Source organism: Battus philenor, unplaced genomic scaffold (assembly GCF_028537555.1).
Source record: "Battus philenor isolate CCGP_79_NKW_IND1 unplaced genomic scaffold, ilBatPhil1.0.hap1 SCAF_20, whole genome shotgun sequence".
NCBI lineage: Eukaryota > Metazoa > Arthropoda > Insecta > Lepidoptera > Papilionidae > Battus > Battus philenor.
Window position 1 is genome coordinate 7071288 of NW_027181683.1, and position 27763 is coordinate 7099050.

Below are 27763 nucleotides of genomic sequence, written 5' to 3' on the forward strand. Positions count from 1 at the left end.
TCACCAAGCCAACGTGAAATTTTAGTATTCCAGTTCAACGTCCTCTAGACGCTTCCGACGATAAGGCAAAGAATCGTCTGGTCACTTAATAGAAATATTTAATTTTGATTGTTACTTTTTTAATCAAGCATTCAGTGTATGCGGAGCCTATGTACTTACAATATTGATAACATAAATGCTTTATTTTTTTTTAGAAAATAATCTTTAAACATTACGTGAACAATCTACCATAACTTTCCTAAGGATTTTGTAACGAATTGTAAAATAACTGAATATATTATAATCCCTATTAATACTTTATTATGTATATTATGATAAAATGTAATAAATGTGGTTTTAGATCTTCTTTTAGGATCCTACCCATTTTATGCTACATCTGGTATATCTCTGAGGTTACATTTAGGGGCCGTTACCGTTTGTAACATATATAAATGTTTTTATAATTAATGTTAGAATTTGTAAATTTGAACATTACCTACATTATTTGCACACGACCTACAGTTAGATTAAGGTATAATAAATATATAGTGCGTGCATACTAACATGTTTGCTATCAAAGAATGTATCAAATGGTTTGCTATCATATGAAATTCCAGCCGTTTTCATCAAAGAATAAAATTTATAATAATATTTTGCAGGTAGTCGACGAAATATACGATTTGAGTGTATGCATTGACGGAATTATAAAATGTACCTCACATAAAATAGTGACTGAAACTTAACCTATGCTTGGATTTGTGTCTATAAATTCTAAACAGTCAAAGTCAAAACAATACAACCGCTTTATAATGCCTTGGTACAAAGTCAACTCGAGTAATATAATAGAACTTGATCTTCCACTCATTCCCTGCGTCTAGAAATGTACAACGAATTCTAATAATACTTGTACTAATGCTTTTATACCACAAGCCATTTCTAACAGAACACCGTGTACTAACCGTTTATCTTTTATAATTTTGCATCTATTTATGATCGTTCTAGTTTGTGACAGTATATCATTATAAGTATATAAATCAGATACATATTTTATTGGTATATTTGTATAACCAATTCAGTTAGACATTAACGAAATGCTAAAATCCGTATTAAATATAATATTATTAATGTGTCCAGACCTTTAATTCTTTGATTCGATGACTTTGAAAATAAAATCAACAAGTATTTCGAAAAATTTAAGCATTTCGTAAGGTCCAATAATTGTATCATTAAAGTTGTCTATTATAATACTAACTACACACTAAGAAATATTTCATGTAACATGTAACATGTAAATGCTTTAGTGTGACTGTTCTTATTAAACAAACTAAAAAAATTGTCCAAAGGTTTTCGAGTTTTTATTTCTTGTATCCATGCGTCACGGTCTTCTGCTCTTCTGGATGATTCGCAGAAAAATGTGTCTTGACTAGTAATTTTGATAGGTTTGTCCACCGTTTGGGTCTACTTGTTTCATGGCTTTTGCCTGGTCTATTTCTTAATTGATTTATTTTATTGATTTGTCCAAATATTCAATAGAACAATTTAAGATTGAATTAATTATTATTTATTATTATTATTCAATAAAGGAAGACATTAAAGAGTATTATTAAGACAAGTATAATTAATCAACTAAAATATGAACGTCAACCGTGGACATTAAACAATTCAGAATACAATATAAGAAATGATTGAAGAAATTTTTAGCGATTTTTATAGATTCGTGCCAATTTACAAAGTTAATATTTACAGGCCGAATCGCTTGGCTTTTTGCCCGCTTATAAAATAGAAAACATCACGTCTGGTGCCGTCCAAACTTATTATTTATGACAAAGACTGTGTAATTTGTCTCGGGATGTATAAAAATAGTGTACATGAATAAATTCTAAAAAAAATACATTATCCAGTATATTATTTACTTTGAAGCATAATATTTTTATCGATTTTATTGAAGTTTTGCTTCACATTTAGCCGTAATGTCTGATAATATTTTAAGAGACATCGTCCATATGAAATTTCTAAATGATTCCTATAAAGATCATGTTCAATAATATTCTAGAACCGGATTACCTTCTTTTCTCATGCAATATACAAACAATATTTCAATACAAAACAAAGTACAACATAAAAACTTGATTACGTTATATAAATAAACACATCACTTATTAATGACTAAAAGAATAGAACTTTATCTTGAAGAAATAACTGCTCTGCTGATAACACGTCTCATAAATTTATTAATGGGCGTTCAAAATGTACAAAAGAAGCGTTCAGTTATAAACGTTTTGATATATTAATAAAAAGGTTAAGGTTAGATTTAGGAGAAGTTTCTTTTTAACAAGTTTATAGGTAGAAATTTGATTATATTTTAACCCACTGACCTCCCACAGCCACCTAGATATCAGATTCTGTGTTGTCGCGATTTTTCATTTTCGTCTTGTACTCGATAAACTAAATATGTTTTAGCTACTGTGATGCTTGATGAGTTATCATTTCAAGGTCATTGGTATCCTGGACAATATTCAAAGGCAATAACCCAAACGTACCATTAACAGAAAATCTTCGCAAGTTAAAGAGTGCCCAGTAACAACCCAATCGAAAACTTCCGATGAAAAAAACATAATTGATTAATAATAGACAGTGAAAATATTTCGCGGGTTTATCGAAAGGCTTTCGTTTGCCAAACGTCACGTGTCCATACATCTATCTCATTTTGACATATTTTAAAAATATATATCCGTCTCACTCCATCACTATAAATACATCGTTCGTTCGGCCGGCGACCCGGGCGTTGACCTGCCAAAATTCTCAGGGGTCAACGAACGACCGAGCGAAGTTGAATGACACGCACTCTTCGACTCGCTCGAACAGAATCTGTCTTTTTCGCTATTTTTTCGCGTACACGCTGTTTTTCGAAAGTTTTTTGGTTTACGTTGTAAATTCATTTTGGCATTTTTTACAACGCTCATTTAAATGCAAGTAATAAAATAAAAAGATAACGACAACATTGATTTTTATATTATGCATTATAGATACTTATTTCTTAATAATTTGATGGCACATTAAAGGTATTCGGAACGGTTTGATAATTAAATAAGTTATTTTTTTGATTTATAACTGTAAATGAAAAGTGTCATCAATATATTTATGCATAAAATTAATTAACATATGTTTTTATATTTTAAGTCATATACAATGCTCTATAAAGTTTTCTATTAAATGATTTAATGACTTTAATAAGGGTAAAGGGAGGTGAGGAGGAAGTGAAAAAAAAATCAATAACACTACGTCAAGAGTAACTGAACGAATTTTTTGAGAGGTCATTACTCCAAGCGGAGTGTAATGAACGTTACATGCCAATGTTTGGGTGTTGTTACGCTCGGGGGCAATCGATCGTGGGCTACCGGGTTCAATCCTTACTTATGCAAATCCGATGCGGTTCACACAGGAGCCGTTAGCTCGGCCTGATAATGAAGTCGTTGCCTAGATACAAACCAATGATCTTATGAATTATATACAGGATAATTGGTGTAAAAGTTTTAAAGTGGTGAATGTATAGATCATGTGCTGTGTATTAATATGTAAATAGTTTCAGAAATAATATAACCTAATGAGAATATATTAGGAAAAAGCCTTTTTAATACGGATTACAGCATATTACAATAAATTATTATTACTACCTATATCTGCAGAGTTTGTACGGTAAAGATATAACATGTTTAAAATTGATCACTTTATAGGATGACTGGTTGTGGAAGTAAAAAATTTATAGTTTTTTAGTGACATATGAGCAATACCACTTTAAAAGTAGTATAAGTAAGCACTTTGTACAGTATAGTAAAAAAGCCTAATGGCCATTAAGTATAAAGTTTCTACATAAAATTAACAGACTTCTCATTTATGTTTAAACATAAAAATTTTCAAATAATTTCTTTTATTTTTTTTGTCTATTACATAATAAATAAGTTAAACATTTTTTAAGCAAAATCCCGACACTTATCATTGCGTGGGGCATTTTATTACCATTGAATAATTTTCAAAGAGTGCGTAAATTTCGCCAGATAAACTTCGCAAAACGGGTCGTCGAACCTGGCGAGTTGAATGTGCCAAAATAAGAGGGACCAGTGTAAATTGACCTCCGGTCGCTGTACGATTTCCGTTATAAAATCGACGACCGGTACCTTGTTGTCATAGGTCTTAGGGATATTTTTTACATATCGGGTAAAATTATGTTGCGTCTTGCTAATTTTTAATAGTATTTATTAAATTTATTAAAACTAGAAATTAGACCAGTACATAAGACTTTTTAATCTAATTATTGTCTATTTGATTGTTGTTTAGTTAATCAAACATTTTTTTTTAAAATGAAATGTTACTAACTAATATTTTATAAGAAAATATCATGTTACTTTTTATTACTTAAATCTTTTCTCATTCTCTTTATTTTATTAAGACTATCGATGGCTGTAAATATAAACCATTAATTTTTTTACCCATTTCCGAATTAATTTATTTTATATAATCAAAATATTTTAAAATGTTCAGCGAACGTATATTCTATGTAAAATCTTTCACAACTTTCCTCTGCCCACCGAAGTCGCATCATTCCAATTTTATTTTTAGTATTGAAGAGAATTTGTCATCAACGGTTAAAATAAGCGACCTTGGTCTCGGGTTCGATTCCCGGCCGTTGACGTAAATGACACGCAATGGCCGTGCAAAAGGGGACCGCGATTTATGAGACTATAGGTATGACAATATGTTTATCATACGCGTTATTATATCGTTATAAATATAAAACTTGCAGCATTTAAAAAATGTTTATAATTATTGATTTCCACTTATAATTATTAAAAGAATACTTACATTTTAAACGCAAAGTGAGTGTACTTTACGTTTAAAACGTATTTTTCTTATTTATTTACCGAATTAATTACAAGAAGCAGCGGTATAGCCGATAAGAAAACTGGTTACACATATGCGATACTCTTTTTGACGATGGTGGACTGGCGTCTTTACCAATGTCCTCGATTTTAGTTAAGTAAATCATTAAAACTATGTCATGTTAAATTTTAAGAGATACCTCTGGACTGCTAGAACTCGTCTAAGTAGATGTTGGCGGTATATTATTAAGCATAAGCACTACTACTACTGTACTGTAATTAATACGCATTTTGTAATGTGACCACTATCAAAATAATATACAATCTGATAGACAAAATTTGCAGCCACTATTCCCCAAAAAAAAATGCTGTCATTAGTACAGTCGTTCTGTTGAGTTCATAACTTTATTGAAATTGAATTTCAATAATAATAATATTAATTAATAATTTACTTTGAGACAACTATCGAAAAGGTGGCGTCACATTTATAGAATTAATATTATATTGAATTAATTATATACCAGCGATCCAGTTTTCCAAAGGCGTCCCTATTTCGTAATTTATTGCCCTCGTGTCTAATATATAACGGGGAAGAAAAGCCTAAATTTTCTAGGGGTCATTAAACGACCGCTCGAAGGCCGTCTGTTGGAGGGGGCGTAGACACCGAACTAGGCCTCCGTCACCCTGTACACGGGCAAACACCCCAGTGCTGAAGAAAAACGACTACAATATAAAATTTCCTTTGTGAAAACTCAATGAAATTTTTATGTTAAATATATTTTTTATTCCTTTGATTAATCATTGTGCATTGTTCAAATTTATAACTTATATTGATGTGATATTCACTTATTTATTAATTTATTTACTCTTTGTTGTAAATGTAAACTGGATAACCAAAAATAATTTATATTAAAGAGACAAATTTAGTTATGTAATGAAAAAAAAATTATGTCATCGGTATAGAATCTTCCGTAAGGATTTAAATCTTTGTTTGAACATAAACCGACAGATGAACATCACATATTACTTTCGTTAATGAAAAAAGTTATGTCCTGTATATTGTAAAAAATATATTATATATTTTTATGAAAAATACATGTGTCCAACAACACGACGTTCTGAGACTGAAATGACAACTATGTTGATAATTATTAATTAATGTAGCAGTAAATTTTCATATTAGATAAATGGATAAATGAAATAATTTATCGAACTCTTCTAACGGTATGTATTATACAACTCCATTGTATGTTCTCAATAACGAATATTTCACTAAACATAATATGGAAATAATAATACTGATTTTTATTTGCGTAATATACAATGAGTTATAATAATTAGTATATATTTTAAAATTATTTAATTTTTTTTAAATAGTGTCCCGTAACTAAGAGTGAAGATGGAGTCTTGACATTTTACTGTTCCCCGCCACGCTAGATCGTGGTTAACGTTACACAGACAGTTATAATTACACGGTTCGCAACCGTTAATTAATACAGCTCAGACAGTGGGAAACAACACAAAACCTCGTAAACATCAATTGAGAATTTATTCTTCCAAATACACTCGTTAGCTTTACATAAATAATATCTGTTAAAATTCTTATCCCCTGTTTTGAACGTCCATTTACTTGTGTAAAACATGCAAAATGTGAGAATAATTGTTATATTTAAAGAATAAAGATATTTATAATAATCATGTCCGACAATTACAACCAGTACACATTTTTATGTTAATAATACGTCTTTATTTGCCGTTCGAACTTATATTCGGCCTGTTCGAAAACACTCAAATAAGGCTGCTAAACAAGTTGACAGTTCAAGCTGACGTTTCATCTGGGCTCATCGTTCAGTCTCTCAATTGAACATTGGCATAAGCAGGCTTGATAGCTCACCAATATACTGATATAATATTAAGCCTTTTCTAAATTCCCCGGAGGATGTCCGAAGCTTTGGCTTTACAGTTTTAAAACCATCGAAGCTGATAATGGTTAATAGGCAGCAGAGCTTATTTAACACGAATAACGATTTAGAATGAAAAGCAATGATTTAAGACAATTGAATGATTTGTCCAGATCACACACGCTGCGACAACCTCATATCGTAAAAAAGATACATTAAATAAATATGTGTAACATGCTGGGGCATCCGTGGAAAAAAAAAACATTTTACTATAAAGAGGTCTTGATAAAGCATCTTTAGTGTTTTATTTCTTTAAGCATGGTGAAACTATATATGCCAATGAAAAGACGACGTACATATTCGCAGATATTGCGGACCTACCTGCAAGATGTGTCAACAAATCAACTCAACATCACTTCCGGATTCTCTATAATATGCTTCCAATTAATCTAAAACTGTTTTCGGCAAACCTGGATTTACTTGCCCTTCTGGTTATTGGAAATATAGACGGTAAAACCAGAAGATACCACCAAACTATGTCGACAATCCCCGCAAATCTCACGTCAAATCTATATCTGATCTAATCTGCTTTGGGGGAAGCCGAAGTTAGGGTAATATGGAAACAGTCCGTCATTGGTTCTGCCAAGGTGTCTCAAGTCAGGCAAGTAATAAAGACATTATTAAAAATATTAATATGCTATCACGCGATGGAATACAACTGTTGGAGATAGAGATGGTTGACGAAGTCCCATGCCACCATGATCTTTATCAGTGGAAAATTATAGTATGTTTTTTTAAAAAGTGTGTATTATGTCCACTGAATACCAAATATAACAATTTCTAACTGTAACACAATGCTTACATGATGTAATGCATTCGTCTTTGTTACCTGAGTAACAAAGAAATGCAATTTATCAATTTTCATGTAAACCAGTAAGGCGAAGTGTTCTCATTTGTTATTATTTCACGTACTAATTATGACCTTTAAGAATTTTTATGGTTTTTACTGTTAACTATTTACTTGGGAATGTATTTAATATTTCGTATGTTCTTTATTGCTTTTCGATGGTAATACATTTCGTAACTAGCCGTAGCTATGCGAGTCATAGATGGGCATTGACCTTCTAAAAGACGTCATGTCATTCATTGTAATATGGCGTATTAAGGCGGGTTACGCGAACGCTATCCATCATTTAGAAAAGGCTTATAAAAAATTCTCCGCGTGACCTTGTAAGTCCAGACACCGAACTCCTAACGATTTTCATGGTTCAAGTAATCTAGTTTTTTTGTGAAAGTTATTAATGTCTAATGCCATTGAAATAGTGAATATATTCAAATATATTTTGTTCGTTGTAAAAAATTTAGATCCGGTTTTAAAAAAACCCTTAATAGAAAAATGATTACATACATATTATTTTATTTAATGTATTTCTGTTAAATAAAAATCTTTTGATTGTAATTGTTTTTTAAGTAAGAATTGTCAAACTTATTTTCAGATATGATTACAATAAAATCTACATTAAATTTTTAGATAGGCCACATTTATGAATACAAACTTGACGAAATTACATTCAGCCAGACATAAAACTAAATCAAATTATTCTCGATGTAATACGATGTTTAAAAATAGAACTCAATAACAAGCGATGCCTCTGAACTAGTGTTAATATTATTTTATGAAGTGAAACATGTAAAGCGTTCATGTGATTTTAATAATGGTAGATCTCATTAGTGCGAGGCCATCTAGATTTCGCTACGGCGGCAATATCTTCACCTGACGGTTTTAGAGCTACAGTGCCCCACAGTGGAATAAGATGTTTCAACTCAAGTTTTAACCTAAGGAACGCGGATACAAACTTCGCATATCATAATTTTACATTAAAAGGTGATGTATTGGTATGTGAACACAATACTGTATCGAAATGCGAATTTTGTATTTTAAAATCTTGATGTTACTAAACGATAAATCAAATTGATAAATACTACTTGTTTTAGTACTCAATCTAACGAAGCTGTGGAAACCGAAAAGAATACTGTAATGTATTAAATAATCATCATGGTCTCAGTCGTAGTATGTCCATGTCTGGATCTAGGCCTCCGCCATTTATTTTTAATAAGACCGGTTGCTAGCAGCGTTCCTCCAGCGTCTTCTACGACTCAAGCGGTTCTGAGCGGGCACCATTTGTTTTGCGCGATACGTAGCCTGCCCAATGCCATTTCAATTTGCCAATCCTTTGGGCTATGTTGGTTACATTCGTTCATCTACGGTTCTCCTCATTTCTGATTCGATTTATAAAAAAAAAGTTTTTACTAAAAACGTATTAAATAAAGTTAAAAAATCAATAAAAATTAAGTTAATAAGAAAATAAAATACACGTTTATATATAATTCAATTATTGTTCCCAACAATTAGTCACCTGCGTCTCAGTCATGCCCCCGTGTGAGTGCGTACGTCGGCGCGGTTTGCAGTGTGCGTGCACAGGGCGGCTAATAGTGTGCGTAGTGAGCGTTCAGCGAACCCAAGTGCGCAGTGGGGCAGGCGTTGACCCACCACGTGGGCTGTGGAAGGAACCGGCCCGGCTTATCGTGCAGAAGCAATGCTTCCCGGTTGCCTTTTTTATTTTCATAACTCCCGTCCTCGCTTATTGCTATATATGTAGATTTACAGTGAATTTATCGTTAACATAATTATTATTAGTTGGGCACAGCCAGTTTACAGTATTTTACAAATGGTCTTGAAATTTAGTAATTTAGCTTCTCGTATAATTTTTTTAATAATGTTAATTGTAGAATTTAGACAAAACATTTAAAAAAATCATTAATAACGTTTTTTGATGCTATTTATTGACTATTTGGTTTATCGAAACAATTTACGTTGAGTGCCCCCTCAACCTTCCTTGTCGACGTAATTACTAAGAAAACTTTTTTAGCTGATCTCTACTCGGCAAAAGAAACATTCTTACCAAATTTTCTTAGCATTGTAGTTTCAGATATATCTTGATAAGTTAGTACGTAGGGGTAGAACTCTCAGTTATGTTTACCGATTGGCAGGAACTTAGATAGATCCCATGAACGTGTTATTTTTATACGTCATTAATCTTAGATCCAAATACTTTTCTCCATTTCTCATCTTGTGTAGTAACGAACGATAATGAAAGCGACTTTTATAGTCGATTAAACAAAAGTGTAAAACCTACTTTATGGTGAGCAACACCTACAGATCTGTCCTCGTTTCTAAATTCAATACGATATTGTAAAACTGTTAGTTAAAAATACTGTTTTACACTTTTTTTTTCAACTTGTGGTATACACTACATGGGAAGACTGCACTTTAAATGTGCTTGCTCGAAACGGCCTTACATGTAACAGCTAAAGTGTTATTTCTTTTTTATACCGTGCCTTTTATTTTTATTTTTCTCTCTTAAAATGACTGGTAAGAAATAAAAAGGGGCTTATACATGTATATATACAAATGGTGTATTGTTGTATATAGTATTCTGCAATATATTTACATATAATATGTTATATGTTATTAATATCTCTGTCTGTTTCTACTATTACTATGTGCAGTCAAAAAGCAACAGTATAATTCTGAATTTATATGTATATCAGTGCGGACATTTCAACATATTTTTTATTATATGATGACGTATCAGTTTCATCATCATTATAATGACGAGTGGAATGACCGTTTTCAAGTTAAGTCAACTCATTTTTTTTTCACTTTTACAATCTTTCGAACGAGAATTTTTAAGATTTTGTAGTGTATACGTACTTGTGTGTAATATAGATATGGTGATTTTGAGTTACTATATGTGTATACACTAGTAAAAAAATAATATTTTTTAATTTTAGCTTTAAATAACGTTTTGTATTAAGTCGTTAGTGCTATTAACGTAAAATAATAAATCGTAGGCTGTCTTTGAAACTCGATTTCTAGTTACTTGTAATGGAAAATTCCATTCTCAACCATAAGGTGACTGGTCATCTTGATTGCTTACCATACTAGGATAGACGTGGCTAGATGTGAATGTCATTGTGGATGTTATGATTCATAAAACTATAACATATCTCAAAAATATAATTAAGTTAGATATTAAAATAAATTAAACGTCATAAAATTGCACGCATCAAATTACAAATGTAATTACATCGCTTTTTATTACATTTAATATTAAAAAAGGTTGTAATGCGGTTATTATATTTCTTTCGCATATGAAATCGTTTTTTGTGTTATTTTTTTAAATGAAAAAAAAATTGCTGTATTTTTACAGCACTCGTGTTATCATGTTTCCGATATCGCTATTTGATAACTTGAAATACCAAGATATATCTATTTGTAAAGTAATATGTAAATAGAGATGAACTCCACGACTTCACGTTAAATTTACGAAAAATGGCATATTATCACATGCGTATTCAAGCTAACCAAAAGTCAAATTATTGGTAAAGTATAATAAGTTAGTAAATATCTTCCTTGGGGACTCTCAAAGATAGTAAATTAATATTTATAAGTTATTTAATCACAAGAATTACAGCGGTCGGGATGGTGATTAGAAAAACGTGATTAATTTTTTCTCATCAAAGTAAAGTTTATCATCATCATCATTATTTAAGCCACAGGACGTCCACGGCTGGACATCGCCCCTATATATTTTCACACAAAGTGAAGTTATAGCTACGAAAACAGTTTTCATTTTTTTACAAAAGTGAAGAGATTTTTTACCGTGTTCTTGATTCCAATATACTTATTTTAATTTTGATTAAATCTTTTCATAGTTGAAAAGTGCTTTAAATGTACTTTTGACATATCTATTTTGAAAGCAAGCCAAACTTCAAAGGGCCGTGACGGAAATGAATGCATACTAGCCACATAAATCAAATTTTAATCTGTCGTTTTTGTTTATTCTTTATATATTAAAATATGAAATTAATAATTTTTGATGATGCTATATTTCCATGCCTGATAACGCGTTTAGATTTAACAAGATGTTCAGTGACAAAATAAGATACTCGTTAAAAATAAGATTATTTTTAATACGCTGATTGAAACAGTATTGCAGAGACTTTTTCAAATGTGAATATACTATATTATACAATATAAATATGAATGAATAAATATACTATGTATAATATATAATATAATATAGAAATATTTAAAAAATGTGATTAAAAAGGTTAACAAGTTGTGATTTTTATACAAAAGGAAACACTAAAATAAATAGATAAATATATAGAATCGATAAGTTAGGATAGTCCCTAAATCTGCGATCGATATGAAGCGTTATCTGGAGATTGTGAGGCCGAGCGGACGACGAACCCCAAATTCGCGAGTTCAACGGCATTTCTTTAGCTAGCCAGTTACACTGGCCCGTTGCTGTTGATGCAATTCGCGAATACTCCGACACGATTTGAATTTTGTATCACGTTCATCTTTTCTAAAGTCGTCAGCGACGGGAGCTGTTTTATAAGAAGAGTACTATTAGTTTTCTATATTTGATGACAAAAAAATACATAATAGATATCAAAATAAAGACTAAAGTTAAAAAAGTAAAACAATATGAATGATATTTAAATAATAAAATTTGTAAAACACGACTATTGCCATATATTTTGTTAAGCATACATCTTTAACAATCATGAACAAACGATTTCAGGCTTAATTACTATTTTTGTATGAGAAACTTATTGACTTTAGTAGAACAAGTTTGTAACAAGAATATTTAACTATTTATTTTAAATTCACAACACGACGGGTATTCGACATGATCACTAAGTTTTTGAAATTTTTACTGTTTTAGTTTGAATTGTAAAAAAATAAATTTTGTATCGGGAAAATATGGATGTAATAAAATACGTACTTCCTCCGATATTAATGATAAAGTGTTTCACCTGTAAATACATATCGTAGATAACACATTATTCTCACTATTTTGGTTAATGAACATTCGTAGTTCATGTGTGGTTCATAGTTCATTGTACACATTGCGTTGTGGTTTCGATTGCGTCGATGGGTGTGATTTAAAATTCACATAATTCTTCAACCCTATTTCAACATTCAAATTTATTTAATCCATATTTTTATATATGCCAATAACAATAAATATTACATAATAAGGATTTTAAAATTAACGTCAATATATTTATTACTGGTTCGACTTATTCTCGAAAATTTTGTTAAACACAGGTTTAGATATGTAGTAATTAGATAAAATCCTTTTTTTACTTTATTGTATTCACTTTTTTGGATATGATATACATTAACTAAATACATATGAACTATACATTCACCCCTTCAAAGCTTTTATACATAGAACCAATTATGTTAAAAATAAATTTTGTATTCTTTTCTTCATTGTAATATAATATATAGTGTTACAAGACAAGTATTTAGTTCAAAGGTCATTGAATCTTGTCTCGGGATGTATAAAAATTTTAACGTGCTGAAAATGTTTACTCTAGCCTAGAATCCAATTGGGACAGCAGCTGTTGGTGAAATCAGGGTATTTTGACATGACGTTATTTCGATCGTTAAACTAGCTAGGATGTTTTTGATTTCATAGCAAAAACGAAATAGGATTCTAAGATCGAAATCTTAGAATCAGTATTTTAAAGTAAGTGAAGACTATTTTATACGAAGATGCTTAAAAATTATTTTGGTATTTGGCCACTTTCTTCTTTGAATTTTATCCTTAATTTATAAATTGGTTTCATGTCATTATTAGGAAATAAGATTTTATAGGCGTTTCAACAATAATATCTGTGTTACCATTGACAAAATATCTTGTTTTATAACTTATGCTTTATGCAGAAGATCGTAGGTTTCTTTGCAACTACTAAGTCATATGGATCGCGAAGAAGATACTTTGCGGTGCCTATTCTTACGACAATTTTAGTGTTTATATCCAATGAAATCTTTAGATGGCCTTACGACAGTATATGTATTTGAATAGAAGTAGAATAAAAATAAAATATCCAAAAGGATTGACGATGAGATGATAGCGATTCAGTTTACCAGAATATTATTTTTTTAAATTTGCTCAAATTTTTGTTGGTTATTGGTAAATTTTAAGTCAAATAATTTCGCCATAACATTAGTTCCTTCTTATTTTTCTTGGCTTCAATGACACCAATAAATCATCATTATCATAAAATTAGCCATAGAATATCCTTTACTTGAAATAGGTCTAGATTTCCAACAAGACAGATTAGTAGTAGCTTGAAGAGCGTTTTCGCACCACTGTAATAATGGCAACTGTTCACTTTGGTCTTCACTCTAAAACCTTAAGTCGTTTATTAATAAGTATATTTAATATTATAAATAAGTCGTCAACAATCTTTATTTTCTTATAAATCACACCATACAAATATGAATTATGAATGTCACTACGAGACGCTAAAACAATTATTAACAACAAATTTATGTTAAAATGATTGTGCAATTATAATTTTAAACTAACGTCAGTAAGGTCGTTCACTTATTGCGATAATACCGGCTGCTGACTCATGTGTCAGTAAAAATTTTAAGCAAGAAATATGATACCACCGTATCGATGACGCCTGCGTACATGACATGTACCACACATGATCACAGCGCCTTCTGTAGGGTTATTATACCGTTGCCTACGTTACAGGTGGGTGGTTTATGACGACTAATATGAAATATCTATGATTAATATATCCCCATTAGAATCTCTCTTCATAGCTTTGTAGTTTTTAAACTAAATTTATTGTTTGCCGTGAGATGTCTGCGCCAATGATACATGGCGAGATTACGGTCGTATAACTTTTAAATTAAAGTGACGCTCCATATCGAAAAATGAAATAAAAGTTTTTTTTTAAACAATAATCATCACCATCATCATCACGTCCCCTGCTGGGCGTGATAGAACAGTAATAGTATAATAATTCAATTCAGGTTGGACTCTAAGTCTAAAGCTTGTATCGGGTATTACATTACAATCATTATTCATGAATATTAGAACCATTTATTTATCACATATTTATATTGTTGGCAAGAAATCTCTTAATTTTCGGCGAGAATGCAGTAACTTTTATATGTTTTAAACGTATGGTAATTTTATAATTAACTACAACAGTTTAACTAACTTTGTCCAAGGCTCAAATGATATTTGGAACTTCGCTTAATACCTATGCGCCGGTTTTTCGGTCATAGGACTTCTTATGCTTGATATGGACCTCCCATATAAATTTCCTATAAGACCAATTTGAAGTGCCCTGCTTCGCGTGTTTTCCAACGACCTTATCAATGTCATGTGTCCATTTTGTGTGTGTTTTGGTGTTCCTGGTTTCCACTGCTTAAGGCTACTGTCTTTAAGTTGCTGCCTTAAGGCATCGGCTATCTGTTCTGCGCACTATGTGGTCTGCTCACTAGCCCTTCAACATCCCAATCCCTTGGGCTTCGTTGGTTAAGTGTTGGAGGCTTTACCTTTCAGGCTATTAACGCTAATCTAATCTTGTATTCTCTTTTATACCTCCGGTACTTGATGACACTAAGATTAACTCAAAGTAATATTAACTTAAAATGGAACCTGAGGTAATTATTTTTAATATCAATGCTAACTAAGAAAATTTTAAAATTTTGCAAAGTACTAATAAAACAAAAAAAAGTCAGGTGAAACTAGTTAATATCATAAAACCTGATAAAAAGCAAAATCAAATTGAGAAGGACATAAAATAATCACATAAAACATCTTACATAAATGTCGTAACGGCTAATACATGATATACTCGTAATTATATATTATTTATATATGTGTATATTTAAATATCTACATGTACTATTCATAATTTAGCTATTATGATGATTCTATATTGAGGGAAGAATGTAAGCGGCCAAGCCTTCGTGGATTAGCGGTTAGGTTATTCATCATCATCAATATTTCAACCATAGGAGGTCCAGTGTTGGAGATGGATTTCCCCCATAGATTTGTGATAAGACCGGTTTGCCTACGTTCAGCATATTCCTCCGACCTAATAAGATTGTCTGTCAAACTTGTGGGTGGACGTCTTATACTACGTTTACTGGTCCGTGTTCTCTACGCCGAGACCTTAAGACTCCAGCAGCCATCTGCTATGCGTGTTATGTGGCCTGCCCGCTGCTACTTCAGCTTGGCAAATTGCTGTAATATGTTTCGTTAATATGAGATTGTTATTATCATTATATTAAAGATATTCTTCTTGTTATAGTTCCTTAGCATAATCTAGTTGGAAAAGTTTTGCATTATTTGACCTAACCGATACGGTTATAAAAATACGTATTTTAGTTAAAGCGAGTTCATTAGTATAAATGTGCCAATGAATCTTTTTTTTAATATTAAACAGGAATCATTATGGCTTCCTGAAAACATTATTCCAAAAATAAAGTGAAGCTTTTATTCCTTTTATGCCCATCTATTTCAGGAGGCGTTTGAAATTTTGACGACCGTTTTTACAAACGTGACTCATTACTATAAACACCATTATATATAAAACGGGTGATGAAAGCCAGCACGTGGTCCTAAATCGATAGTTCGTTAGCCCAAGAGGGGGGAAGGAGATGGAGTGTATGACGTCACTCGCGTCTCGCTCGCAAGGTCGCCGCCTCTGCTAGGTTATTTACATCTAACCCTCGAATAAGTCGGGAATTTGTGCGATTTCCTATTTATTATCCTGTGTTTGATCTTTATTTATAATCTTAAATTTAAGGATCTAAAAATTAATTGTATAAAATCGTATAAACTCGTGATATGTGAAGGTTTTAATTTGTTATTGACAAGGCGGATATACATAAATAACAGATTTATTTCTTAGTGATAAGTCTGGACTAGAAGACTGGTAGGAGATGAGTAAGTAACAATGAATGTAGCTTTTGATAATTATATAAGGAAGGATGTAAAAATTTGCACGAATTACCTCATTTCTGCATATCGTGTGAATGCGACCTCGCTGTAAGGTCAATTGGCCAGGGTGAGCACGTGTGCCTACAGACCGATGACCCATAAAACTTTTCCCCTTTTTACAAATCTATATTTGAAAATTTTTCGGTATTCAATTTATTAAGTTCAATAGATTTTCAAATAAAACTAACAACGTTGACAAATATTGTTTACGTGTAGATTATTTGACAGCAATAAAATTGTAGTTGTTGAATGACGATGCTTTGTAACTACATTATAAGCAATGATAAATTGAAAGTAAATTTTATTAACGTATATCCCTTAGATGAAGTCCAATGAATAATGAAACGGAAAAATGCGCGCGACAACGTTGTGCGGTTGTCAACATTTATTTTTCCGGGGTCATTGAACTATTGACTAAAATCGTATTAAGCCGTTTAAACAACAGTGTGTTAACAACAATAATACAACAAGTGTAAAACAATTAAAAATTGAAAAAAATCGCTAAAGTAACTCAGGCAACAAAAGCAGCGAAGAATCCACATCCAAACTAGAGTTCAACAGCATTTCACCGAAATCTACTTTGTTTGGGTCCCGGGGTCAATGAACTGCTGTGACGCCGGTGCGTCTGTGTGCGCGCGCCGCTATGTTCGTACGCAACACCGCCAGACGCACACATCGATAACTCGCCTTGTACTTGATGCGGACTATGCTGGTCAAATTCATTTATTAATTGTAGTTTATCGAAGAAAATAAAATATTATGTAATAATAGATTTATGCACTAAAAAGGTAGTACGTCAATGTAAAGAAGTATTTTTTTCTTAAACTTTAATTTTCACCAAAAAATTTTCGCCCATTAGATTCCGCATAATGCCGGGGCGACTGAACTATCACTATGAGCTAAGTTGATTATTCGGTCCGAATGAAAAAATATATAATTTTTTCGTGAGCCCGACCGAAGATTCGTCAATGCGTCAGTCACGATCGGACCGCTCAGGCGTCAACATCTCAAGACGGCCAGTCCTCGATGCGTAGCCGAGTTGTGCACAACCCATAGTACAAAACTTAACGTACAAATTTTTTTCCTTACAGCAGTGAGGTGAACGCATCAATTGTTTTATTTACTGAAAACAGTGACAGTGCCTTGTATAGTGCGACAGTGAACGGAATGTTTCTAATGGAACGTGGTGACAAACGACTTAAATCTAAATTAATAAACTCGCGTTCGATGTAAATTTAAACAAAATAAATACTTTGGTTCTATGTAACTGAGCCTTATTCGGTTCATTTAAATAGATTTTTGAAATTTTGCAAACATAATTGGCATTAATATCTCCTTCTACCAATAAAATAAAATCAAGTAAATCCGTCTCTCTGCTTTGGTTTTCTTTTTACAGATTTTTTGACTTTGTGGAAAAAGAGTATACGGGAAAAAGTGAACAGTAAATATTAAAATTTTGAAAACAGTGCCTTACATAGAAATATTTAAAAGCAAAAGGAGACAAAAAAAAAAACAAAACCACGGAGACAAAATGCCAAGGAACTTGTTGCTCTTCAAAAAGTTAATTCCTGAAATAAACTTTGCGAAAAGAAATCTCACGTCACCTCTCGGCCTCAATATATTTATCAGTTAAAAAAATACACTGGTGCTTAAAATTCAACAAAGTTGACGAAACAGTCCGGAGTGCCATAAAGTTTTTTCGAAGAAAAATTCTTATGGTTTCAAGTTAGAAAAACGTTGCCTTAACCCGACAAAGTCGATCAAGAGTTTTTACAAAGAGTTTAGAAAAAAAGGAAACAATAAACCTAACAGTGATAGTAGTAATAACAATGCGAATTCAATTCGCACGATCGCAAAATCATTGGTCTAATATAACCTAAATAAAAGGAAGTGAATATTTCGAGAAATACATATTTTGGAATGATGAATAACAACCAATTTCACGAGTTGTTCGGATCGCAGTGGCCGCCTGACCAGCACGGTGGTCATTCGTCCGCCTCGACGATGCTGCACCAGCAGTCTCAGCTCCCTCAAGGGGTACAGTTAAAGAGGGAACCGCATACTGACATCCCGGTCATGCACAACCAGATGGGAATGGACATATCAGGCTCCGTTGCGGACAGCACGTCGCCTCCGCCTGGCAACAGCGAGGGGATGTTTGGTTCTTCCATATCCGGCATGTTTATGGACAAGAAGGCTGCTAACTCCATCAGAGGTAACATAGGACATTAATAATTTTTTTTATTTACAATCGTTTAGCAAATTTTATATATTATTTACATAAGAAATAAGTTTTATCTTGTGTAGACATCATTATTTTACAAGTAATACTTGCTGATTATTTATTGCGATCAGACATGATGATCGTCATCATCATTTTATTCGTAGAATGTCCTGAAGGTCTTGGACGTAAGCGTCCCGCAGAGATTTCCAGTCTTATTATGTAATAGAATAATATGCGGCCAGCATCCAGAGTCTGCCGACGACCTTTACAAGGTCATCTGTTCACCATGCGGGTGGAAGTACTGAGTATCGCTTGCCGATCTATGGTTTTCACTTTGTTTGATAAATGTTGAGGAAAGTTTGAACTTAACCTGTTCTTAGCCGTATGCTTTTTGGCAATCTCGCGCCATTCTCCCTTCTCCGAGGCACGCATAGATTCAGAAACAATTTCGCGAGGACTGTTTCCTGGTTCGTTGGTTCATTGCATTCCTCTTCTCTGGACCACAAGTTATTCTAGACCTTGTGTTTACGCAACTTAACTACCTTCATTGAAATTTGAATATTGGACCAAGAGTTTATTGAGTAGCCAGAATTTTTTTGATATATATACTCGTACGTTTGTATACATATGTATACATACGTATACATATCAAAACGCACATGTACACATGCGTATATATATATATGAGAGTGTGTATGTATATGTACATAAATGTACATATATATGTACACACATGTAACCATATATAACACGTACACGTATATATAGATATATGCTCAAGTAGATTGTTTGCATTAGAGGCTTGCTTCTCCGTATAAATCTTGTTACTTAATACCTATTTTTTATATTTTATTTGCAATTCATGAAGCGACGACAGCGTAATACTCATAAGAGATTTGGCTGTCTATTTGTTAAGCATTATGTGATCTTGAGCAATGTTTATAGGAATGGTATAAACTAAAAAACAGTTTAACTAAGTATTTGTAAATTCACTTATTTTACCTCTTGCATGTATTGTCTATTCTATCAAAGGACGACGTATACTGTATTGAATGTCAATATTTTTTTATTATTTAATCAACGTTTAAAATGAAGTACGTTATAAAATAAATATGACCTTTTATCTCTATATACAAATACTGTGAATGTTTGTCCGTCTAGTACGTACAGACATACAAAGATTTCCCTATCTGAGTTGTTTAAGTTAATTAAATTAAAATCAAATACTTTAAGTCTCTTGATGATTAGTTGTGAAATCTATGAAAGTAATGTTGTCCTGTCAAACTTTAATTAATACGTAGCCACTGTAACTGGACATAGGCCTCACCTCCTCCTCTTCCATTTAGGAATACAAAGACCATATAAATCGAATTAAATTTCATAGAAAAAGAATATAAACAGTTGAATAATATGCTAATGGCAAAAAGTTTTCTGACTACACGATATGTTTTAAACACTGCAATATTTTAGTCATCGAAATACACTTTGATGCCATACACGCTTTGGAACACACAATTAAGTGTGAGTTCTCCGTGGTCGTTTGTTCATTTCTGTCGTAGAATGTCCAGTTAGATAATGGCCTTCCTTCTTTGTAAAAGAAAGTTTTGGTAGCAACCTGCCATCGTCTTCCGTCGACTTTATCGAGATCGTTTGTCTATCTTATAGGATGTCATACGCAACACTTGCCGGTCTCCGCTCCAGAACTTAAAGACTAAGCGAACATATGTACTATTCGCAATGTGGTCTGTCTATCGCAACTTTAATTTGTCTGTCCGCTGGGCTATATCGGTTATTTTCGTCTTTTATGGATCTCCTTATTCGAGATCTAAGCCTTTATGAGGGACGTATTAGTATTTGAATTTTGTACACGTTTCATAGAGTTCCGTAGTAATTATGATGCGTTCCGTACAAAAACAAAACTTTGTACTATGAACTTTGTTGAAATAAGTTGGATAATTGAAATCTTTTTCCCAGTATATGTTGTACAATATTTTATAGTTATGTTGATAAAACTGCGTCACCTGTCCCGAAAACCTAGCATCGTTATTTACAATTTGCATTATCTGCAACGTTCCCAATTGCATTTGAATGTTTGTGTCCCACTTAATAAATTTCCACTATTAGTTTGGTTTTTTCTTTGTTCGGAATTTGTGTTAATTGTCCTAAAAATTTGGGTTAACATAACATACCTCATGCCTGTTCGCAACCGCGTGACGTTATTGTAATTTGTATTTAAATGAATATGTCGGGAAATACACATTGGATAACACGAAATTTATTCTTCTACCCGTAAAAGCTACTTTTTTGATTATGAAAATTATAAAAGTAATGTTTATCACACATTTCGATGGAATATAAACGTTGAAAGTTAAACTACAAGGTTTAATTTGTGATGTTAATTCACGCTCATACAATGTTTTGGCACCGAGAAATGTTGCACGTGTTTTCGGTCGGGGTTAACGCACTTGACACACTTTGCACTTTGACTTGTTACTTAATTGTTTTAGTGGAGCCAGGATCGAACTCGTTTTAAATATCCTTTAATATAGACTAATTTGGTGTATTTGAAATAAAATATTGTATTTCTATTTAGATCGTGGAGATATATAGCACAAAAAGAATCCAATCTATTATACTTTTGATGTTTGATTCAAACTAAATTAGGGTTTTAATTATATGTACATGTAAGATAGGCACTATAGTCCGACCGGAATCGCTGTACCGTGAGCTATGTACAGTTTCTACAACTCGCGGTATAGAGGATCCGGTCAGACTTTAAAGAATATATAACTCATTAGTTTCTCACTAAGAATCCATCTCGAGCCTAACCTAAGATGTACCAAGACATTGTACCATTTGACTGTTCCTACCACTTTGGACAGCCGTAATTAGAATTTCTGTGTGAATGAATTTAGTGGTTTATTCTTCGAAACGAGAGTAAATTGCTTAATTCGCCAGTTCAAGGTTGTCCGCCGTTAATTCAACGACACGCCGACCTCCGTGAATCATATGTTTACAATAAAATGATAAATATCTCCGGTTACATTGTTAATTCTTTCTACCCACCAACAACTTTTTTTTAAGAAAGTCATAAAATAGCGGTAAATTAAAGTCATAGTTTGGCGTGATAGGTCTACACACAAACATTGAAAACTCATTAAAGTTTGGGCAAAATTTTATTGTATTATATGCGAATGTATTGTCAAAATAAATGTATATTCAGTGTAAGTGATCCTTGAGGTCCTTAGACTATGACGGTCCACAATTAAACAGTACGTAGTGTTTGAGTTATGCGCAATGAAGTCTTTTCTTTAATAAGATAATTATGAGTATTGTTAAATCTGTGACGTGAGTTAGCTTCAAATATGAAGAATAACTTTAAAAAAACACGTAGTTAAAAAAGTTTAAATTAATTATGGGCGATCCATTACGTGTAACTAAGTAACCATTTAATAATTTATGAAATACCAGACAATAGCTGGTGAAATATTCAAAAATCGAACGTGCGACGCCCACAACGAGGTCGTTGACCAGTGACGTCACGTCGACGTCACGAGTTGCTGTCACTTTTATTTTAGGGCGTGTTCCAAATTAACTGACGTATGACGTTTAACTTTGTTAAGCGTGACTACCGTTTTTGCTTTCTCTATCTCGATTTTTTTTATAACAATCGCTAATAATATTAATATTACATTATAATATTTATATTAGAAGCTTGGATCATTCAGTAAGTTTAGAATTTTTTTTTAATTTAATAAAATGTATCGTGTTAGCTTCATCGCTATTCGTTGCTTCTATTTCATTTAATATATACTACTTTTGAAAAATACATTTTATGAATTAAATTTTAAATATCTAGAATTTTTAGCATTAATAATTTAAGCCAGAAAAGTTTAGCTGTTATGGATATCTTATAAATATTTTAAATATGTTTTAAGTCTATTATCTACCATTAGATATATTATATATATGAGTTTTCGTAAACAGTAACAAAAAAGCATTAATATATAAGTTGACATGTATATAAAACACATAAAAAGAAACCACAACGTCTCAGATCAATGACATAAAAATTCTTAAAATTATCTTCTATATGTACATACAGGAAATTTCTAAGTTCTAAATGCCTAATCATCAAGTAATTTACTTCAGACAGAGAATTGCTTGACTTGCTTCGCTTTTTGCGTTTTACCCAAAGAAAAAAATAAGTCTATGTCAAGATTAATATTATATGATTAATAACGTAGAATAAAGTAATTTATGTTATTTATTATATTCATATACATCATTAGCGTATATTGCGATTGATACAAAAGTTGTCAATAAACTTTACACTTAATAAGGTAAATAATTGTGTGTGAACATATGATTGCGTCGCATGGGGTTGATGCCCGTATGTGCGATAAAAACTCATTCTATTTTTGGATTTCCCTGTTACTGTTTCATATATATATGTATTTTATTTATTTTTTTGTTTTAAGACCGAGGCAGACGTATTATATACATGTATTATGTACACAAATTATATACATGTCTATTATTAAGTGTAGACTTTTCAAAACTATGATTAAAATTTCGCTTGATGAGAAACGGGTTGTTTCATGCAGGAAACAACTTCGTCTTAACTAACTATCAATGTATGTTGCTGTTTATAGTTCGATTATTGATTCAGTTTTAGTGTAGGAATTTCATTTAAAAAAAATAGGGGTGGGCATTTTTGATAAAAAAAATAATTGATCTCATACTCAAAATTGAGAAAAGAAATAAGATTTTTAAAGTACATTTAGCCATTAATATAAATGCAATATAATTTATATGTACGAGAAACTAAGCCATTTGGTTCCCTAATTGGCGAAGAACCATAAAAAAGAAAAAGGTTTATGCAATCTTTAGGCGCATTAACATTAACATTTCAGCCGTAAGACATCCACTGAGGGACATAGGCGTCGCCAATAGATTTTTAAAAGGACTGATTCGAAGCAGCCTGCGTAGAGCGTTTTCTTTAATAAGGACATCTGCCCACCTTGTGGAGTAGGATCCCATAAAACGGACAGACGTTCACAACCTTTGGAACGCTTGGCAGTACATGGTCTCCATTTCAGAACCTAAAGGCTCTAGCCGCCTTCTGTTCTGCGCCCTATGTTGCCATAGAAGCATGCAAAACATAATTTTGTTCGTTATATATGACGTATGTAATTAGAGAATAAGACAGCGTTGCAGGTCTGTAATGTAAAGATTAAGTGGCTAGGTCAGCATAATGCTGTATAGAGACGTGAGTCACGAGTGCCGGTTTTTAGTGAGCATCTAGTACTAGTAGTGCAACAACCTAGACGTCATTATCACAATCATTGTCATTTTAGTCGCAGGAGATCCACTGCTGCACATGATTAGGTACTCCTTATCCATTCCTATGGATGTCTCCATTCTCCTTGCGTCCTGTCTCTCATTGACAAGAATCATGACCCTTTTTTGGAAAGTTTGTCGCACATTACGTGACGCCATCTGTACCGGCAGCTATATGTATTGCTTTCGGCTACTGTGGTATCGAGGGTAGTTGGGACTCGATTGTAACAGTATGCTACTTACATAGTAGATAAAAAAAAAACAAACTCAGTCCGCTTGTTTTTCACATTAGTATAAACAAATTAGACGGATTAAATTATATTTCTCACAATATATTAACGACAAGTATTGCCTACATTTCTCAATATCCATTCAATGAAAAATATTAAGTCGTTCGTGCTGTCAGCGTTAAGCAACATTAAAAAGACACATCTTTCTCAGAAAACTAATTTGTGGACCGCGCCCTTCATATGTACGAGAATTTATCATTGCATTGGTTTCTCAATTCAGGCTTCGAAAGTCTCCTTGTACTGAAACCATCCAATATAATCATTTTCATCATAATTGACAAAAATAATTTATTTCACTACTAATTAACCAAACAAAAATAGTATTCGTATATATTTTGTTCAATGTTTAGTAATACGAGTAGTAAAATTAACTTGTGTTAAATAAAGATTATTTCGTTTTTTGTCTGTTCACAAGATTTAAAAAAATAAAGATATAGTTTTTATTATATAATGTTGAAACACAAATATCGTTATTTATTAATCAAAAAAACGTGTCAAAAAACTATCAAAAATGTGAAATTATATTTATACTGAACATATATTTAAAAATTATTTAAAAAAAAATTTAACCTACCTGAATGATGTGGAAACCTATTATTCAGATAATCCAGAGTCCAATTAAAAGCACCAATTATGAAAAAATGGTTTATATCTTTATCCAACGTCATCTATTGGCAAATCACTTGTAATTAAATCTATTAATTTCATTTGAACAAATCTACATTTAAAAAATATTATTATAATTAATTTTAAGCCTCGGCAACTTTTTTACGAGAAGAAAACAGCCAATGCGAAAATATTTATTAAAATAGTAAATCTGTAATTGTCTTCAAATTAAAACTATTTCTAGAAACTCATGGAATTCGTGTGTTCACATTTCTGTAACATTACATCTCAAGAGTTTTTGCTAGCAGAAATGGAACCTTTTTACCATGACACATGATTTTCAAATTTGATGTTCGTTATTAAGCGTTTTATGATGAATTCACTATGACGTAGTGCGTTAAAATATTGTTGTTTGAAATAAAACCTTCCCACAATAAAATAGACGCGCTGATAGAGTTGTCGGATAGTCCAGAGACGGTTGCGCGGCAAACGTTAGTTCGGACAAGCGCGGTCGTTCACCCGTATCCTACAGGCCGTTAGATTAAAATTCAAATTCGGAACTAGAGCCTTGGATTTGGTCCGAGGGCGATGAACTGTGACGTTTGTGGGTGTGTACTTGCAGAAATGGCTGCGTAATTTCACAATCCAAGGAAACAACTATTAATACCTTAAAAAGTAGAATAGGGAAAAGTATTATGGTAACATGATTTAAATAATTAATAAAAAATGCAAAACTGAACTTTAATTTTAAAATATTGACATCAATTATATATTGCAACTTAGTGATTACGAAATAAATTGATTATGATACTAATTTGTTACCAACACGTGCAATTAGAGAATATTTTCTTATAATTTTATTCTTTTTTTTTTTCTATAAACCTTTCTACCTGCTATGTGTCAAAATATTTATATTATAAAATATTGTCACGTATTGTATTCTGGTGTGCATTAGAACTCCGGGGTATGGCTGTTCAATGACCCCGCAACAACCTTGCGAACCGCAAGTTACGCAATTACAATTCGTACCGAATTCGAATCGGTGCGCCAGTGACGTCACATGGGTGTGATATCCCGAACGATTCAAGTTCGGAATAACGTTCGAACGGGCTCTGGAGGGTCGGTGACCGGTGACGTCACAATCAGCTGACTGAATGCAACGGGGCGCTTATCGCTATCTCTTTCTCATGCTTTAATGGTTGGAGTCAGATTATAAGTTGCCCTGTCTATAGTAATCCCTATGCTTGTTTTTATAACACCTTGTTATGGTCTGGGATTCAGTCCCGTTAGAGGCCATCAGTGTAATGAAAGATAGTTAAAATAGTATGATGTCTTCGTTTTTATTTTTGATCTACAGGAAATTGATATTGATTAAAATATTTATCACACAGTACAATTTTCTTCCTTCAATTATAATGTAAATTGAGAATATTCGTCAAGCAAGGTATTCCTATTAAGAATCTCATGACCAAATCAGATTTTTTTCAAAACGCGTTATTTCTTTATTTTAGCATTTATTTTCTCACTAATAGATCCAGATTAAGACGAGACATCTCTAGGCGCTAAGGTTAATATGGTCAATCTTTATCTTATGTTTACTACAATTGAGTTGAATCGAGTAAGTACACATTCAATTGTTTATTAAATGAACACTTATAAGTTAGTTGACTTAAAAGAAAGAGGCATATTTTCTACAAGCCCGTTCAAGTCCGCACCATGGTCAATACCTTTGTACGATGCTACACATATTGCCGAAGACCGGCACAGGTGTCGTAACGAAATGCGGGGAAAACTTTTAAAAAGAGGTTACGATCCACAGTAGTGACGGATAAAGTAAAAGAATTTACTAGTAAAAGGAATAATAATTTTCTTCGTAGTCCGGATAATAAAGATTAATCAACATTTTCTGGCATTTCCATAAATTGTTTCGCTGGCAACTTATGGCCGTTGCCAAACTGCTGACAATGTAATTTTGCAACTGCCAGACAAAGTGCAGCCATCAAAACAAACGCCATTGTTATGTAACGGAGACCGCTTTTCAACTCATTGTTATAAATCTTTTGAAATAGGATGGCGCCTAATTAGTTACATTTTTTATTCATTGCTCAATTCATCCGTGTTCTTACAAAAGCTTAATTTTAATTAGGCCAAATTAATTATGGAAGCAATCTAGATTCAAAATTAATCTACAAGACAATATAAAGTTAAAACAAATCTATCTTCACTTTATCCTTTCGTTTTAATTTTAGTTTTAGTTTTAATACCGCAGTTTCAACGGCACCGGATTTGTACCTTGACTTAAGTAGCAAGATTCATACCATTATCGAAAAAATTAAAATCACATCTGATGCTGCTTTGAAGTCCAGGTCTTCAACTGCGGATGCTTTTCGTCGTCGTTTCAGCCCATAGACCCCATTTGTAAGACAAAGGCCAAAAATATCTATGGGATACACCATAATCACCATTCTTGGTACGCTTGGTAGCGATCGCAGTGTGGTATTATGGTACGCAGATGATGTTACTGCCGTGCCGTACGGTACGCAGAGGACGTTGTTGGTAATTCTGTATAATTAATACGTAAAGTGTGAACAAAATAAGATTATATTTCGAGATGGAACCCGCGACTCATGATCGGAAGTCG

General features: G+C 32.4%; 1 protein-coding gene across 3 annotated transcripts in view; it reads left to right on the plus strand.

The window, feature by feature from the left end:
• Hr3 (Hormone receptor 3) overlaps positions 1 to 27763 on the plus strand; it is an 87526-nt gene that overhangs the window by 43261 nt on the left and 16502 nt on the right. Inside the window, exon 1 of one of the 3 annotated variants that reach the window (XM_068766276.1) lies at positions 18580 to 18874. The exons of the other annotated variants lie outside the window; for them this stretch is intronic. Within the exon in view, the coding sequence (XP_068622377.1) occupies positions 18580 to 18874 (295 nt within the window). Of the gene's footprint in view, positions 1 to 18579; positions 18875 to 27763 lie in introns of those variants that run through there. 3 annotated transcript variants of the gene reach the window in all.